Source organism: Centrocercus urophasianus, unplaced genomic scaffold, assembly GCF_019232065.1.
Source record: "Centrocercus urophasianus isolate 14NV4802_14NV808 unplaced genomic scaffold, USGS_Curo_1.0 seq_23, whole genome shotgun sequence".
In the NCBI taxonomy this organism is placed as follows: Eukaryota; Metazoa; Chordata; class Aves; order Galliformes; family Phasianidae; genus Centrocercus; species Centrocercus urophasianus.
The window spans coordinates 2117839-2133598 of record NW_024884789.1 but is presented as its reverse complement, the minus strand read 5'-3'; the positions used below and the strand labels follow the sequence as shown (position 1 = coordinate 2133598).

Here is a 15760-nt window from a genome sequence, read left to right as displayed (position 1 = left end):
CAACACTGGCACTCTAATGGGAGATCTATTTACTTCTTGGAGACTTACAGTGTCTTTGGCAAGGAAGCAAAGTGTAGATAGGACATTGATTTGTGTTCTGCTTCCTCATTGGATTTGTCTTCACTCCTCTTAAGAAGAACTCCTCTGACCTTGGTGTTTTAATTTTGCTTATCTTTTTTGAACTCTTCTGTGTCTTTGACCTGAAATGCCTGGTTACAGAATAACTGAATGTTCAAGGCTTTTTTTTTTTTTCTATATAAAAAAGCAGAGTTCAAATCCAGCGAGAAAGCAAGATTTGGAAGCTGTTCTTCTTTTCTTTTTTTTTCTTTTTCACACAACAATTAGGTTGTTGCTTCCATTCTGCTATAAAAATTCACATTCAGATGAATTATCAGTCAAAATTCATGTACACTGTGGGCAAGGCATAAAGTAGACTGAATTACACAGTTATGTTAGAGCTGAGGATGGATTACTTGGGAGTAAGTATTTTGAAGTGAATTTAAGTCCACTTCATAAATGCACTTCAAATGAAACATTAATTATTTCATGAGTATGTCTGGCAAAATCTCAGCATAGACTTGCAGTTTGTCCAGGAGCTTTAACTACTGTCAAAACTGAGAATACTTCTCCTGGGTTTAAGATCCATGACGGGCTGAAGCTGAAGCTTCTTACAGTGCCACTGGCACTGTCAGCTCCAACTGTATTGGGATCCAACAGCAGGAAACTAACACTGGGTTTGAACTGCCAGCTTCTTGGGCCATTCAAACTCGTGCAGTAAATTCCAGGCTGTTCTGAAGGCCACAAAGTGGTGGTGATAAATACAAGGTTCACCCAGGGAGCTGGTACTCATCTGCAAGACACAGAATGTTGTCTTCAGTTTGATCCGTGCAAGAGCTTAACACCAGTGATGAGAGCCAGCTTTAGGGTAAGCTGGCATTGCAGGGCTGGTCCGTGAGCCTTCCTCCCGTGAACTGCTCACTCTGCTCGTGGAAATCTTGAATACTCTCAGAATCTGAGATAATTGACACGGTCAGATTACACAGTGTGTGGAACGCTGCTTCCTCTCCTGTGGAGCCTGATACCAGTAAGGGCCTGATAATATTTTTTGTAATCTCACCGTTATTGTGCAACAACTGATTGTTCCTTTTTTACCAGACTCACATTATTTATGGTCAGATTGTCAGACTGCCTCTCTCCTACATATTTTCCAAGCAGAAATACTCCGGTTTCTTTAACCTCTTCTTGAACAGGTGCCACTCCTTCACCCTTGTTACTCTTTTGTTCATCTATTTTTTGCTATGTTCTTTCACCCTGCACCCTGAGGAGCTGGCTGGAATTGCAGAGAGGCCTAAATGTGACCCAACTGGGCTCCACGAATGACAGAGAATTACACAGCTAACAGAGAATTAACTTTCTGGAGCACAAATTCAATGTGTTGATGCTCAACTAGGAAATTATTTCTCTATTTGCTATCTCATTTTGTCAGGGTACAAAACTGACACTGTTAGAATCACTTGGCTTTTTTCCTTTTCTCACGTACACTTTCTCATTAATTCTTCTCTGCTTCTACCAAAGGAGATGGAGGCATTTTCTTTACCAGAGGGAAAAATAAAACCCAAACGATGGACAAATGTGACAGCGAGAGTAAAACCAGACAGCGCCATTCTATGTGACACAGAATCTCCTTTTCCCTACTGACCTTTCCCTGGGGTACCTTGCCATCACCTGCCCTCTATTTCCACCTCTTCTTTCTTTTTTCCCTGGCACATATGAATTGTTTACAGGTTCTCATGTGCTGCATTTTAGAAATTACTAGCATCAAAGATACTGAGATATATCGAGACTGAGATGTACAAGGAATTTTGGAGGCAATGTGCATTAAAGGAAGTTCTGCATGAGTAAACCACCATCCCAAGCAGGGAAAGAATGTTCTCAGCAAAATGATAAAATATTTTTGTTCTTATGTTATGGGAGAAGACACTTCTTTAAGTGATTACCCTGACCTCGTGGTTTACAAGAAAACATTCTTTAAACTATAATCACTGTTAGAACGAAACTGTGCAGAGCGGGACACAGCCATTAGCTTCTTGAACACTGCATTGGAGCCAGGGGAAAGCAGTGGCCGCCGTGTCAACATCCCTTCCTGCCCCCACATTACCTTCACACTGGGGCTGAGCAGCCAATGGTGAGGAGGGCCAGGAGGCACTGCCCCTGCTTTCCCCCCCCCCCCCCCCAAATAGCGGCCCCCCCCCCAAAATGGCGGCCCCACCCCAAAATGGCTGTCCCGCCCACAAAATGGCGGCTCCGCCCCAAAATGGCTGTCCCGCCCACAAAATGGCGGCTCCGCCCTAAAATGGCTGCTCCGCCCCAAAATGGCTGTCCCGCCCACAAAATGGCTGTCCCGCCCTCAAAATGGCGGTCCCACCCCCAAAATGGCGACCCCGCCCTAAAATGGCAGCTCCGCCCCAAAATGGCTGTCCCGCCCTCAAAATGGCGGTTCTGCCCTCAAATGGCGGCCCCGCCCACAAAATGGCGGCCGCGTCCCACAGCAGCCCCTAGGGAAGAGGGTGCTGCCCACTCGTGACGTAATCTTTTTACGCCGGAAGTGCCGCCATGCGGGGGCGGCTTCTCCGCGCTTGGCGCGAGGGGCTGAAGGCGGCGGACGGCGGAGTGCGGCCTCAGCGGGAGCCGCCATGGCGAGTGTTGTTCTTTGGCACCGACCGCTTCGCTGTTACTACTTTGCGTGCCTTGCAGGCCGCCAGGTACTGCTCGGAAGGCTAGACAGCGAGGTTTGCCAGGTTGGGCCGGTGATGGTGTGCGCTTTGGGGGCCTCTGGGGGAGGGCAGGGCCCAGGGGTGAGTGTGGGTGTCGGTATGGGTGGGGAGGGCAGCGGCTGTGCTTTGCGGCTGAGATCGTGGGATCACGAATGTGTCGATGGTGAGGAAGCAAGCTACAGAGGGCGACGAAATTGATAAGAGTGTCTGGGATTGAAAAGGGGTTGGGAAGAGGGTTGGGCTGAGAGTCCGGCAGCCATCTGGAGGTTGGCGTGCGGAGAGGCAGGCGATGTAGGAAGGAGCATGGTGAGGGTGGGAGGTTAGCAGACTGACTATCGTTAGTCCTGCTTGCATGAGTTCTCCAATTCTTTTCCTATTTCAGGGAGCCCAGCAGGGGCTTGCTTGTGTCCAGGCTGGAGGTGGTGACGCTGCCCTCCCGTCTGCCCGTAGAACTGCCTGTGAAGAGCTGTGCCCGTGAGCTCCAGCTGCCTGTGCACGAGTGGCCACAGACAGGGCCTGCGGGGCAGTTTGATGTTGGTGTGGTGGCATCGTTTGGGCGTCTCTTGAGCGAGGACCTTATTCTGCAGTTCCCATAGTAAGTGAGTTGACATCTGCGGCTGCTTTCTTAGTTAAACAAGCTCTATTTTTGACTGTTATTGCAGTCTATGCCTGTAACTTGCAGCTGGGGAGGTGAACATCTTCCATGAAGTTACCTGCTTATCTGAGTCCTTTTGTTATTGTAAGGCTCTTTATCATGCTGATAGAAATCTATGCAAACATTCAGCATAACCTGTTGTTTCCTTCCACTTGAATGTTTGCTGGGAAGTTGAAGATTACATAGTGTGAATTTCCCTTATGTGTGTCTTTAAATCTCAGAAGTTCTGAGCAGGTAATTCCTGAAGTAGTTCCAATGTACTGTTGCACACACGTTAACATAAATTTCAGTTACTGTTCCTACTCAAACTTCATTTCAGTGGCGTGCTGAATGTCCATCCCAGCTGCCTCCCACGGTGGCGTGGTCCTGCACCAATAGTCCACACAGTACTTCATGGTGACAAAGTGACTGGGGTAACAGTTATGGAAATAAGACCAAAGAGGTGTGTTCCCAAAACAACTCTCTGCTGCTGCTCTGTGTAATCACTAGTTGCTGTTGTTTTTTTTTTTTTTTTTTTTTTTTAAAAAATGCTTGTTTAATATTAAAATATTAAAATATGAAGCACTTAGAATATGAGACTTGCCACAGATTTAATGTGTGTAATTTGTACTCTAGGCTGCTGTGATGATGATTTAGTTTTTTAACGTTTTAAAAACTAGTCTTTGTTGGTGAAATTATTCCCTAGTCATGACAGTTGGAATGCTATATTTTTTTGTATTAATTGCTCCTCAGTAATCTTTAAATGTGTGGTTAATATTGAAATCATTATATACATTTAAAGAATTCCCACCCTGTTCTTTAATTTTTAATGTTATTACAGAGAGCAGGCAGTTCAAATGGTCAGTGCAGATAGATTGATAGGTTTGGTATGACAGTACAGAAAAGAACGGGCTTTCAGTCTTCAGAGCTGTCCACAACCTACTGTAAGAAAGGGCAAGAAACTGCTTGACTTGGGAAAAGAGGGATAATCTATTTTAGCTTCAGCAGAAGTTCTGGCTTAGATGGCTTGTGAAAGCACATCATAGTTCGGTTTCTTTGTTAGACAATTGTCTTGATAACAGAACTCAGGAAAATATGGAAAAAATTCTTCTGAATGTTTCAGGTTGTTTTTTCTGAAGTTTTATATGTCTGAACTATAAATTGTATTTACAGTTACTGAAACTTGAGTCTTGCTTGGTAAAATGATTTCCATTTTCCCCATTTCTCATATGAGCCAATGTTTAAAATTTCAATTTTGTTATTAAAAAAAAAAAAAAAAAAAAAAAAAAAAAGAGTAACAAAGTTAACATATTTAATGTAAAATTTTGAACTGTTAGTTGAACCAGAGTTTTTCCTCCTGTAAGCTTGTATGTTTTCTGCTTTGTAGATTTGATGTGGGTCCAATTATTAAGCAAGAAGAGTGTCCTGTTCCTCCTCAATGTACAACAAAGGAGTTGGAAGTGATATTAGCAGAGATGGGTGCAAACATGGTAAAGTCATGCAAGCTGGTATTGCCACTGATCAGCACCTTGCTTTCAACATGCCAGCTATTCTTTATAATCTTGTTCTCAGTTGGCTACAGTAGTTAGGAGGAGAATGATCCAAAATTTAGTATTTGTGAATATTATCTCTCACTGAGAGGAAAATTTAAGTGGTGTGTGATAAGCTGTTGGTGTTGATCCCTGTGCGTTGCTATTCTGTTTGTAATCAGTGAAGAACTCGCTTTGTGTGGAAACAGTGCAACTGCTTCTTTTGTTGAAGAGAATGTTTGCTTGTTGATCTTAAAAATCAGCTTTCAGCCTGTTCTAGGGTTAACATCATAGAGCAGATCATCCAGAAAAGAGTACTTGTTTTTTTTATTGTGAGAAGTGCCAGTGTTGTGTCTGTGCTATACTCAGGTTTTTGTGACCAGATTTTCTGAAATCTGTGAGAAAGATTGACTAATAAAAAATGAAGTGCTGCATTTATATGTCTTAGATTTAGTCTTCCTTTCACTAAACATACTCAGATTTCCCAGTGTTCTTTACTAACATTTATTTTGCAGCTGCTGTCAGTTTTGAAAAACTTGCCTGAAAGCTTAAAAAATAAAAAAGAGCAACCAAAAGGAGGAGTAACATTTGGTAGGTGGGCTTTTTGTTTTTTTTAATAATGCAACTTTATTTTTTCTTTTATTATTTAGATATCTTTTTTACTGTGGTTTCTCTGCTGCTGCCTCTGGCTTAAAATCAGATGTATATTTTTTTTCTCCTAGCTCCTAAAATATCTGTAGCTAAGAGCTGTATAAATTGGGAAGAGCAAACAGCTGCACAGATAATTCAGCTGCATCGTGCCATAGGAAGTATGGTAAGAGTAGATTTCCTAACTCTTTTCTGTCCTCCAGCAGAGGATGTCTAGCATAAGGGGAGGGAAATAGAGGAAAAAAAAAAAAACAAACAGAAAGCAACAAAACAACAAAAACGAGAGTGGAAATGATGAAAATTGTCCCAGTGTGTTGTGTGCTTCTGTTTGCAGTTTCCTTTGCAGACGCTTTGGAAGGGCAGTACTGTTAAACTTCTGGATTTTGTAGAAGTGGACAATATCCTTGGTTCTGCTGGTATGTGCTCTTAAATTAATCTGCTAAGTAAAGTTCTTGTGTGTTTGTAAGCACTGACTTGAAGATTGTACACAATTGTGCTGAACAGGTACTGCTTTCTGAAACTGGTGTAACTAAAGCAGTCTAATGTGCCCAAAACTGTATTGAATTTCTGTGCCCAAAGGTGAGCACAATAGGGATTCTAAGGTTGTTCCTGCTTCATTATGGCAATGAGAGAACAGCAGGCATAGCTCTGTAAATCCTGAGCTTTGATTATTTTAATTCTGTAATGAGTTGAGAGATCCTGTTGTAATGCTGATGCCTCGTGATTTCCCAAGAGTGAAGCTAGATCTGTACTATCACTTAAACAATTTTCTGTAGTCACCTGTGAATCTGAGAGCTTTGCATGCTCTGAGTGCTGTACTGAAGTGCAGGACTTAATGGCTGCCTGTGGGTGAGGTAGGGAGCAGCGCTAGAGAGTGACCGTTCTGATTCTTTCCTGCATTTTTGAGTATAATAAAACGTAGAATATGGTAAAATATTATTGAGCAAAATAGTAACACAAAGTGATTGTATTTCAGAGACAAGTGTTTTAAACTTCTTTTGCTTGTTTGCATAAAACTGCAATGCAATCTTTTTTGCTTCTAGATCAAGTATTAAGTGACCATGGAGCTGTTCCTGGCTCACTGCTCTACCATAAAATGTCCCAAACACTGATAGCTCGTTGCAAGGTAGGCTTCTGTTTTTGTATTCATTGCCTTAAAGGTGAGGTTTTTGGTATCTGTTATTAACGTCTATCTTAATTGTCCAGTGTTATTCACTGACATAGTTTAGATCAGCATCAGTCTTTTTACTTGATACCTTAGAGAGCTTTTTATTTTCAGTAACAGACTTTCCATTTGCAACTGGGAATTCTGACTGAACTCATAGCATAAGCTTGGTGATACAGAACACATTTAGTAAGTCAACCTAATATTTAAAACATGGAAGAAGCTTACTGCTGTTCTTTGTTGTTTTTTTGTATTTTCTAGGAGGGCTGGGTTGGATTCAAAACAGTAGTGTTAAAGAAGAAGCTTACAGCTGTTGACTTCTACAATGGCTATATGCACTCTTGGTTCCAGCAGAACTCAAGAACAGTTCATCAGGAATGCAGGTTTCAAACGCTCAAACTTAACACAGCAAAGAAGACTCTGAAAGAGAAGGAAGTATTGTTGCAGGATATAAAGCGATAGATGTTTTTTTCCACATCTTAAAGTATATCTGTAAGTTAATATAAAATATTTCAATTCCAAACAGTAACTGGGTGAAGTTTTCCTTCCCAGAATGCGTGACCTTATTGTCAAGCATTCTGTTCTCATCTTGGATCCCTGATGATGATCATTTCTTTTATCCTATTAAGGAGCAGAATCTCTGTATACACCAAGGGCAGTGAATAAATCTGTTTCCACTCTTGGGTAATAAATCTATTTTTATATCATGTTTTCAATCTTTTTTTTTTTTTCTTGGACTTTCAGTATAACTTCCTTCAAGCTTAAGCTTTGCTCAGATGCTTCAGTCTAGAAACATTCCCTTGCTTCTCTGTAATTCATACGTAGTTTCAGAAAAGCAGACAAAAGCCTGTAACACTTTAAGGAGAGCAACAAAATGAAGATGAGGCAGGTGATAGGAGCTGCTGTAGCATTATTTGTCAGTGTATTCCTTCTTTTTTTCTGAGTACTGTTGCAGTAAAAGCAGTTACTAAAGTTACTCGGACTAGTGAGGCACCGTTCTGTTAGCTTCTTATTACAGCATTTGCATGGGAATTTTGTGAGCCTTAGAGAAAAACAGAATTGCAAGCCACATCCTCTTCCACCTGTCCTTTTGGCTCTTCAGGGTTTCCTGACCTTTCCTGCCTTTTCAAGCAGTTGTGGCATAATGTTAAAGCTCAAGTTGTGTGTTGAATGCATGATACTTACGTGAAGGTGGGAGGAACATGACGCGCTTGAATGTGACTCACTGAATGAGAGCAAAATCTAAAATAAAAGAAAAAAGTGTTATATAATGTGGATTCAAATGTTTGTGAAGAAGCATCTGTTAAAGCGGATGCTGCAGTATTTTTCTTCCCCTGCCATTGGTCCAACAGTGAATCTGTCTCTGACAGGTTGTCTAGAACACATGATCCTCCACGAAATCCATGTCTGTGCAAAAACTGCAAGCACCAGTAAGGTGGAAGTTGGACTTCTGTGGAGAATTCCTTTGTATCTTCTTGCAGCCTCCAGCATGCAGTTTGTGCTGCAGACTTTTTAAAACTGCTGACAAAATTCCTTGCAAGTTCTTTTAACTTAAACTCCTTTGCTTTTCTTGAACCTGTTATGGCATCATAGCAGCAAAGAACTGTGTAGGGATCCCAGAGAAAGATCCTCTGAATTACTTCATTTTTAGATTTTACCAAAGGTGCCATTCTATTCTGCTGTGTTTAAATTATTCAGAGAGCAAACCCCTTCGGTCAGAGCATATCGCTCCTAACTGATGTGAGCAAAGCAGTGTTCCTGCTGAGTGGCATTATTGCTGGTAGCTGGTACTGGCTTCCAACTAGCAGCGTCTGCTTTAACTGTTGGCATCAACAAGAATCCATGGGGCAATCTGCACATCTCCTACTGGCAGTTTGAGATTATGCCTTGTGTGAGATGTATTGCTGTTAGGCAGTAGTGGTGGTGGTGATGATTTCAGTTCTGAAGTGCAGGGTAGCCGTTTCCTTCTGTCTTACAGGGAGTTTGAAGAGGCATACACTCGGACACCCAGTAGGTGGTGCTCACTGCATCGCTTCTAGGGGAAGAACAAGGTCAGTGGGCAGAAGATATTGAAAAATCTGGTTCAGTATCTCTTTAGTTATGTTTAATACCAAATAATGTCTGAACTGTGCAGTGGCCAGAATTCCTATATGTTTTGAAGTTAATCTCCTCAAAATTTCTTTCTCTACAAGAGCTTATCAAAGATCAGACAGTTTGCTGTAGCTTAGCTGTTGGTTATCCTAGCTTTGAATATGCACAACTTTCTGCAGTTGTTTTATGGAGGAATTATGCTTAATTTATTTCTTAATGGAGGAAATCTTTGACATGGTGGAGGAGCTTTAAAGGGAATTGGAGTTCCCCAGGCAGCTCTTAGCCAAAATGTTTCTTTGGAAATTTCTCCTTCACCTGACTCTATGGGGATTTAATCCAGAAGGTAATGAAAATCTGATTATTTTTGCAGATCAGGCAAAACAAGAATAGGGCATTCACTGATGAGGTGTGGAATAGCATGTCAAGGTTGACTCTGGAACATAGACGTGGTGATTCAATCCCCAGGACTACTGTTTTGCTCCAGCACAGCCACCCTAGCAATTGGAAAGTGATATTAGCAAAATAAAACAGCTGTCCTCTTGGAGAGAGGAAGCACAGCAGAGATATTCATAGACCCAGCATCCACTAGGGCTCAGTTCAGGAGCACTGAAGCCAAGTTACTGCTAGAACTGCAAAACCTTTGGTTACCAGACGGGCTCTGGTGTTCAGCAGGGATGACTTCATCTTGTGTTTCAAGTAAATGTTACAGGGAGTGATATTTTCTAGTATGCTGATGACTAGCAGTTGGTTGCATCTGTTCTATAATCAAACCTTACCAGTCCCCCCGCTTCCTAGGAAACATTTTTCCTGTTTTCTACTAAATACAAACAAGTAGTGTTGGTGATTAATCACAGTAATACTTTAGGCTTTTAGAGAAGTTGTTTGGGGAAATCGATGAATAATGCAAAGGTTGAGTTCAGATGAGAATATCTCTACTTGTGTTTGTCCTCGTTGCTGACAGCCAGATAGCTTCTGGGAGGTACTATTTTTCCTTTCTTAATAATAAGAGGAGAGAGAGGTCACTGGGATTGGAAACCAGGTGACCTTAATGGAAGCTTCTTTGCCATTAGCCCTAAACCTACGGATGTTTGGGAGCAAGGCCTCTTGCTTCAGCCTGCTTCTCAAGGTTGGTGGTCTGAAAACTAATGCAGAGGGAGGAGCTGAGTTACAGCCTCCCTGCATTCCTGGAGTTGATGCTCTCCTTTGATATGTGGGAGTGTGCCTTAGGTTTTAGGTTGCAGAAGGGATGCTGTAGTACAATGACCATAAACATAGGCACTCAGGAACTGGAAAAGTCATATTATTGAACTGTAGCATAAAACTGCTGTGAAGGGTGAAGATTAGGATGTGCTGTAAGTTTTCTCCTACATAAACTCTTGACATATTTGACATGGTGACTTATCAGTGGTGAAGAAGTGTTAACTCTGAGTGGTAGTTTTTGGCTTCTTTTCTGGTAATAGTACTTCAGTGCCCATGTTTGAAACCTCTCTGTTCTGCTTTATATGCAGTGTACTCTGTCAGCAGTCTCTTCTGAGGGCTCAGGGACTCAGTGCAGCGATAAGCTTGTTTCTCCAACTTGGAATTAAGCTGCAGTGGGGGACAGCTTGGGGAAACTTGGAGAACTTCTTGCTGTTTCATGGGTAGGCAGAATTTCAGGGCTGTCACCACTTCACTGGGGAGAAAATTCTGTTTAACAGCAAAGTAAGAGCCCTAAACACTGCCTTTTGGCTCTGGTAAGTCCCTTAGTAGCACAGGGACCAGATCCTGAACCCGTTTTCCTCCCAGTAACTCCTGGGTTGATCTGGAGAAGTCATTTGCATTACTTCACTCACAAAATGATGAAACCAGGGCCAGGATTTGGCTGACTGTCTGTGTAGAGAAGAGACGTTTCTCTGTAAGTCTGCAGTGCAAGCCAAGAGCTCTGTGGGAAGGTCTAAGCTAATGCTCCCCACTGGCTGCCTTGGCCCCAGCTCGTGCCAAGCCCTTGCAGCAGACTAGACACAAAAGAAAACACGCAGTCTAAATTCATTGGTATGAAGAAGTTGTGCCAAAGTATTCCATAGCTCGTCTTTTTCTGTTTCTCTTTGTTAATTGTCAATTTGCATGAAAACAAAGACTATAAAGATTTGTTGTTGTGTTGTTTTGTTTTGTTTTGTTTTTTTTAAGCGTAGTTCAGGCTGCATTGGCATTTAGTCCTGCACAGTCCTGAGTTTAATATCCAAGATGCTTCATGACAGACCTGAGAAGCTGTTCCAGATGTTGCTAAAGGCTATTGAAAGATTCCCCATACCCTTCATGAGCTCTAGGTAAGACACAGACCTGTATCAGGATTGTATTAATATCTGTAGGAGAGGAACAAGTGGTAGGAGAGAGGGAAATCCACAGTGGGGTGTGCGTTTCAAGTCAGTTTTCGTTAAAAAGGAGCCCTTTTTTTGTGATCCCTGTCTGTGAAGATTTGAGTGCTGGAGGCCTGTTGGCTTACCTGCTGCGAAAAAGTTTGCCGGATATGTTTGGGTGCAAACCTGGGATGTGCTCTGTGCTGATGAGATCCCAGATTCCTCTCTACAAGTAGTGGTGCAAAGGCTGTGGGGTTTTGTAGGGCACTGTGTTAAGTAGAGCTCTTGGAGTTTGGTCACACTCTGACCTCTTCTGTGGCCATCTGTGTTTATGTGTTACCTACATTTTCTGTCATCTTTAAAACACTTGTCCCCAGCCTTTTTCCTTCCCAGTGCTCTCAAACTCTAGGAACTCTGCTGCTCCCTTTTAGGCACCCCTTGCCCTGACCTCCCAGCACTTGCTGCCCCTCTTAATCTCGTGGATGTGGTGCTGCTTGCAAGTTGGAGACTGATTCCCTGACTACAGCGTTCTGGGGCAATGCCTTGGACTTGGGAGCAGCAGCTACCCACCAAATCCCTTTCCAATACCCAGTGTCAGTCTCACATTGAAAAGTGAAATTTTGTAGGTTGTTCTTTGGTCAGCTCTACACATGGTTTATTTACTTGGGCATGTCAAACACAAAGGTAATATAGCATTGCCAAAATTACACAAAATGGCTTTTTTTTTTTTTTTTTAAATTCATCTACCCTATTGTAGAGCATTACTTGAGAAGAAAAACCATGCAAGAAGCAAGAGAAAACTAATTTTATCCATGCGGAGCCTACAAATCCATATGGCTTCTCTGTGCTCTCAAGCATATGGCTTCTTAGAAATGCAGCTGGTGGTAGTTTAGCTCGAATACAATCGTTCTAAAACAAGCTAGAAATAAATAAAATACTTACATTTCAAGTACAAAACCTTGCAGTTGAATTCAGTATGGGAAAATCAGTTTATTCCTTTTCATGTTACCAACTACTGTACAGGTACTTGGGCTAGCAAAGTCTGCAAATGCAGAATAGGAGGATGTCTTGTGTATGTGACTTAATTGAACTGTGTGTTTAGTCTTCCCTTTAGGCTATCAGGTGAAGTTGTTTTATCTCAGATTTTTTGATGCTTTTAGTAAGGCAGGAATTCACTAACAAGGACTGCCTTATATCTTTCCTTTGCGGTGCAATGCAAAAATAAAACTAAAAAAAAAAAGGGAGTGGGAGGGGAATATAATGTCTCAAAAATGCTGACATCTACCTGCTTTGAATTAGGCTATTTGCAGGTAGATACTTTTTTTTTAATCAAACGTGAGTGACTTTACCTAGGCTCCTCTATAGCTCTAGTATGAAGAAGGACGTTGACCTCTCATCTGGATTCTGCTTTGGGTGATCTGGCGGCTTCCCACCGGCCTTTGGTATGCAGGGCTCTCCCTTGGTGGTACCTGCACGGACTGCTGGCCTAAGTTCCTCTGGGACTCAAATAAGCTTTGCTCTGCTGCGCTCCTCTCCGAACAGGTGAAAGTCAGCGCAACACCGATATCACTCTTCATGATTCTGGAGCTGCCATCTGATGTGCCATCGAAACACCTGCCCAAAGCAATTTCCTTGGCGATCCTCGGGTCCTGGTCGGTGACGGTGTAGATGCCATAGTTATGCCCCAGGGGGTCAAGGGGTGCCAGCATTGTGTATTCACTGGAATCGTTGTTGGTAGCCATGGGGAGGTGGTTCACCAGGTACTCGTGGAGCATGCTGTTAACGCTCTCCCGGCGACAGCTGCCTTGTGGGATGACTTTCACAAGCGTGCGATCCACACGGTCTTGGTCAAAGAGCATGCCACTGCACTTGAACTCCAGGCAGGCTGCTGACACGTCCTGCTGCTCAGGATCCCGAATGCTGCGGACGTCCCTGATGCCATAGAGCCTGCCAATGGTGCGTGGATGCGTCCCACCCATGTTGCGAGACCTTATGTTCACTTCTTGGGGTCCATTAATTTTGACTTTTATGTAGCAAGCCCTAAATTCCATGGGTTTGGGCCACCATGCCAGATAGTCATCGGTCCAACTCATGAGGTCATCTTCACTGAAGGGAACAGTATTGTAGTCATACCGATCTCCCTCTATCCTGTAAAACCTGAAGTGAGCAGCGCTGTATGGAGCTTCCTCACATTCTTTCAGATTTTCATAGGCATAAATAGGGCCGTTGTTCTCATCTGCAGAATTTGGACTTGGCTTGGCCATATTGATTCTGAATGCGGTTTTCTTTGTGTTAGGATCCTCGTGGTCTGTTCTCCTGTAGTTGAGCTTGTTGAGATATGGCTGTGGGACGCCAATGGCATTAGGATTGAGTTTGGGAGCAGAGGGCACTGCTTCAAGTTCTTCACCCCCCAAGCTTGCCAAAATGTAAGCTGCATAGGCCTCCGGGTTCTGCTCGTCACAGAAAGCTGGCACACAAGCACCATTGGGACCAGTGACCACGCTGTCAAAACGGCCCCATGCTCTAGGGTTGGAGGAGAACCCTGGTTCTGGCTCTGTGTTTATAACAGAAATCACCACCCCTTGGATCTGCTCGCTTGGCAAAAATCTCTCGCTTCTGTATGCTCGGACTTTGACGTAGCACCGTCTGCTCTCTGGGACGTCCAGGTTAAAAAGCCGCCTTTCCTTGATCTCCATGTTCCCAACCAAAAAAGTCCTCTCCTCTCTTCTGCGCCGTCTGCTCTTCTCCAGGTTGAAGTCCCCCTCTTCCTCCCATAAGCCTGTCTCAGGGTTCAGTGACCAAAGCTTCATTTCTTGTATGTGCTCTGGCATCCTCACCTGAGCAGTGTCCAAGTGGACCTTCACATCTTCTGCATTAAGAGTCTCGGTGCCCTGTTCATCAGTGAAGTCCAGGGAAAACATGCCATACGTGCGGAGTGGGAACACATCTCCTTCGTCATCTACAAAGTTCAGGTCGCTTTGTGTCACAGGCGCTGTTGAGAGTTCTCTTGGGTCCAGAAACGTCACGCTGGCTTTCACTTTTCCTCTGTAAGGTTCTCCATTCTTCCTGTAAAATGAATCAGGAGGGATTTCTAATTCAGCAATAGGATCCTCATCTTCCTTTTCTCCCAAGGGAATTACACTGGTTTCAGTGGATTCCAGTGTAACAGGGGCTTTCTTTCGTAGTAACTTAATGTCATGAAACACAGCACCTCCATTTTCCTTGAACGGCAAAACTTTTGTTGTGTTCACAAACTTCTGCAGCCGATCAACGAAGGTTAGAACCAGTCTTTCAGTATCCGGTGGGACGTGGATGGAGAAGGTTCCCTTGTAGCCAGTCATGCTCACTCTCTTGTTCCCCATGTAGATGTGGCCAAACCTCAGTGGCTCACCGTTATCCACCGCTGTAGCTCTGCCCCGAACTGTTATTTTTGTCTCGGTGCATTTTTTGCAGCCGCATTCTACGGCGACTTTGGTGGGGAGCGTGTACCCATCGCACAGGATCTCTCTCACTTCCATCTTAGACACCCCACAGCAGTAGGAGATGTTGTCCTTACAGCGGAGCCCCTTATCCAGCTTCCCAACGCAGGTCCTTGCTGGGCACTTGCCCACGTCGTAGTAGAACGAGTCAGTTGCTTTTTGGAAACAGTCGTGCGGAAGACGAATGAGGTGGCTTTGGGGCTGGGAGCTGCAGGCTGCCTCTTGTTTTCCTGTTGAATAGCATTTCTTAATGAGCAGCATGAAATAATTGTACAGTCATCTGTATGTGGTCAGAAACCCTCTGAGCTAAACATTGCTTCCAATCACAGGGAGGCTTTTGCAGCAATAAAACAGATGGTTTGCAGAATTTTGGTTAGCTGGATTCATCTGGCCTTTGTTACACTGCAGCAGGTGCTCAGCTTTAGTTTAAGGCACCTGATTAAGAGCAGTTCTGTTTGCAGGAGTGTCCCAGCTCCTCCTTACCAGCTACATGCTCAGCAGCTGCCTGGCTTCTTGGCTATGAACAGACTTAAATGGGTCCCAGGATTTAAAAAAGAAACAGAAATATTCACACGCTGGGCAGTGATTACAGTGAGAAATGGCTGCCCAGTGGATTAAGTTTGGCAGGTCATTCTGAAACCCAGAGCTCCGGATTGTAGCGAGCAGCTGGCTGATAACCAGCACAGTCAGGCTTGTCTGCTAATGGGTGCGTAAAATAGCACCTGAATGTTTTTCCTGCACCTTTCCTTTCATGCATGGGTCATAATTTCTGAGCACTTTCTGTACCCCTGCTGCTTGGAGCAAATCACACACGTTTTCTCTTACCTATTACAGAAAGCGTGGCAGGTTGGGATTTTGCTGAACCTCCATCACTGATGGCCTTGCAGAAATATTCTCCTGCCTGCCCTCTGTTCAGGTTCTTCAGAATGAGGTTGTTTTTGTATCTATATATAGAAGGATCCAGCAGGGAGCCATTGTGGTACCTGCCAGGAACAGGCAGATGGTTAATGGGACAGAGGCCTGACCGCATGGCTTGGGCAGAGCAGGGCCCAGATCCTGTCTGTGTGGATTTTACCACACCTCCTCCCTCTGTTACACCACTTA

The 15760-nt window shown here is 43.6% G+C and overlaps 2 protein-coding genes across 5 annotated transcripts in view; one reads left to right on the top strand and one right to left on the bottom strand.

The window, feature by feature from the left end:
- Positions 1-2598: 2598 nt before the first annotated feature.
- On the top strand, positions 2599-11147 carry MTFMT (mitochondrial methionyl-tRNA formyltransferase). Of its 3 annotated transcripts, none has more exons than XM_042824108.1 (10): positions 2599-2762; positions 3157-3369; positions 3749-3871; positions 4796-4898; positions 5453-5528; positions 5660-5751; positions 5920-6001; positions 6629-6711; positions 7012-7242; positions 11008-11147. In XM_042824108.1, the coding sequence occupies exons 1-9, from the start codon at positions 2614-2616 to the stop codon at positions 7210-7212; spliced, it is 1122 nt and encodes a 373-aa protein (XP_042680042.1). In that variant the 5' UTR covers positions 2599-2613; the 3' UTR covers positions 7213-7242; positions 11008-11147. The 3 variants fall into 3 exon arrangements, with proteins under 3 accessions (XP_042680042.1, XP_042680041.1, XP_042680040.1); XM_042824107.1 differs by lacking the exon at positions 11008-11147 and adding an exon at positions 8729-8801; XM_042824106.1 differs by lacking the exon at positions 11008-11147 and having other exon boundaries at positions 7012-7457.
- The window catches only part of LOC122163144 (cartilage intermediate layer protein), a 14417-nt gene continuing 6578 nt past the window's right edge, over positions 7922-15760 (bottom strand). The window contains exons 8-10 of one of the 2 annotated variants that reach the window (XM_042824103.1): positions 15482-15639; positions 12527-14886; positions 7922-7992 (exon numbers count right to left, since the gene is read on the bottom strand). In XM_042824103.1, coding sequence (XP_042680037.1) covers positions 12545-14886; positions 15482-15639 — 2500 coding nt within the window. In that variant the 3' untranslated portion in view covers positions 7922-7992; positions 12527-12544. Of the gene's footprint in view, positions 7993-11801; positions 14887-15481; positions 15640-15760 lie in introns of those variants that run through there. The other variant, XM_042824102.1, reaches the window with a different exon arrangement.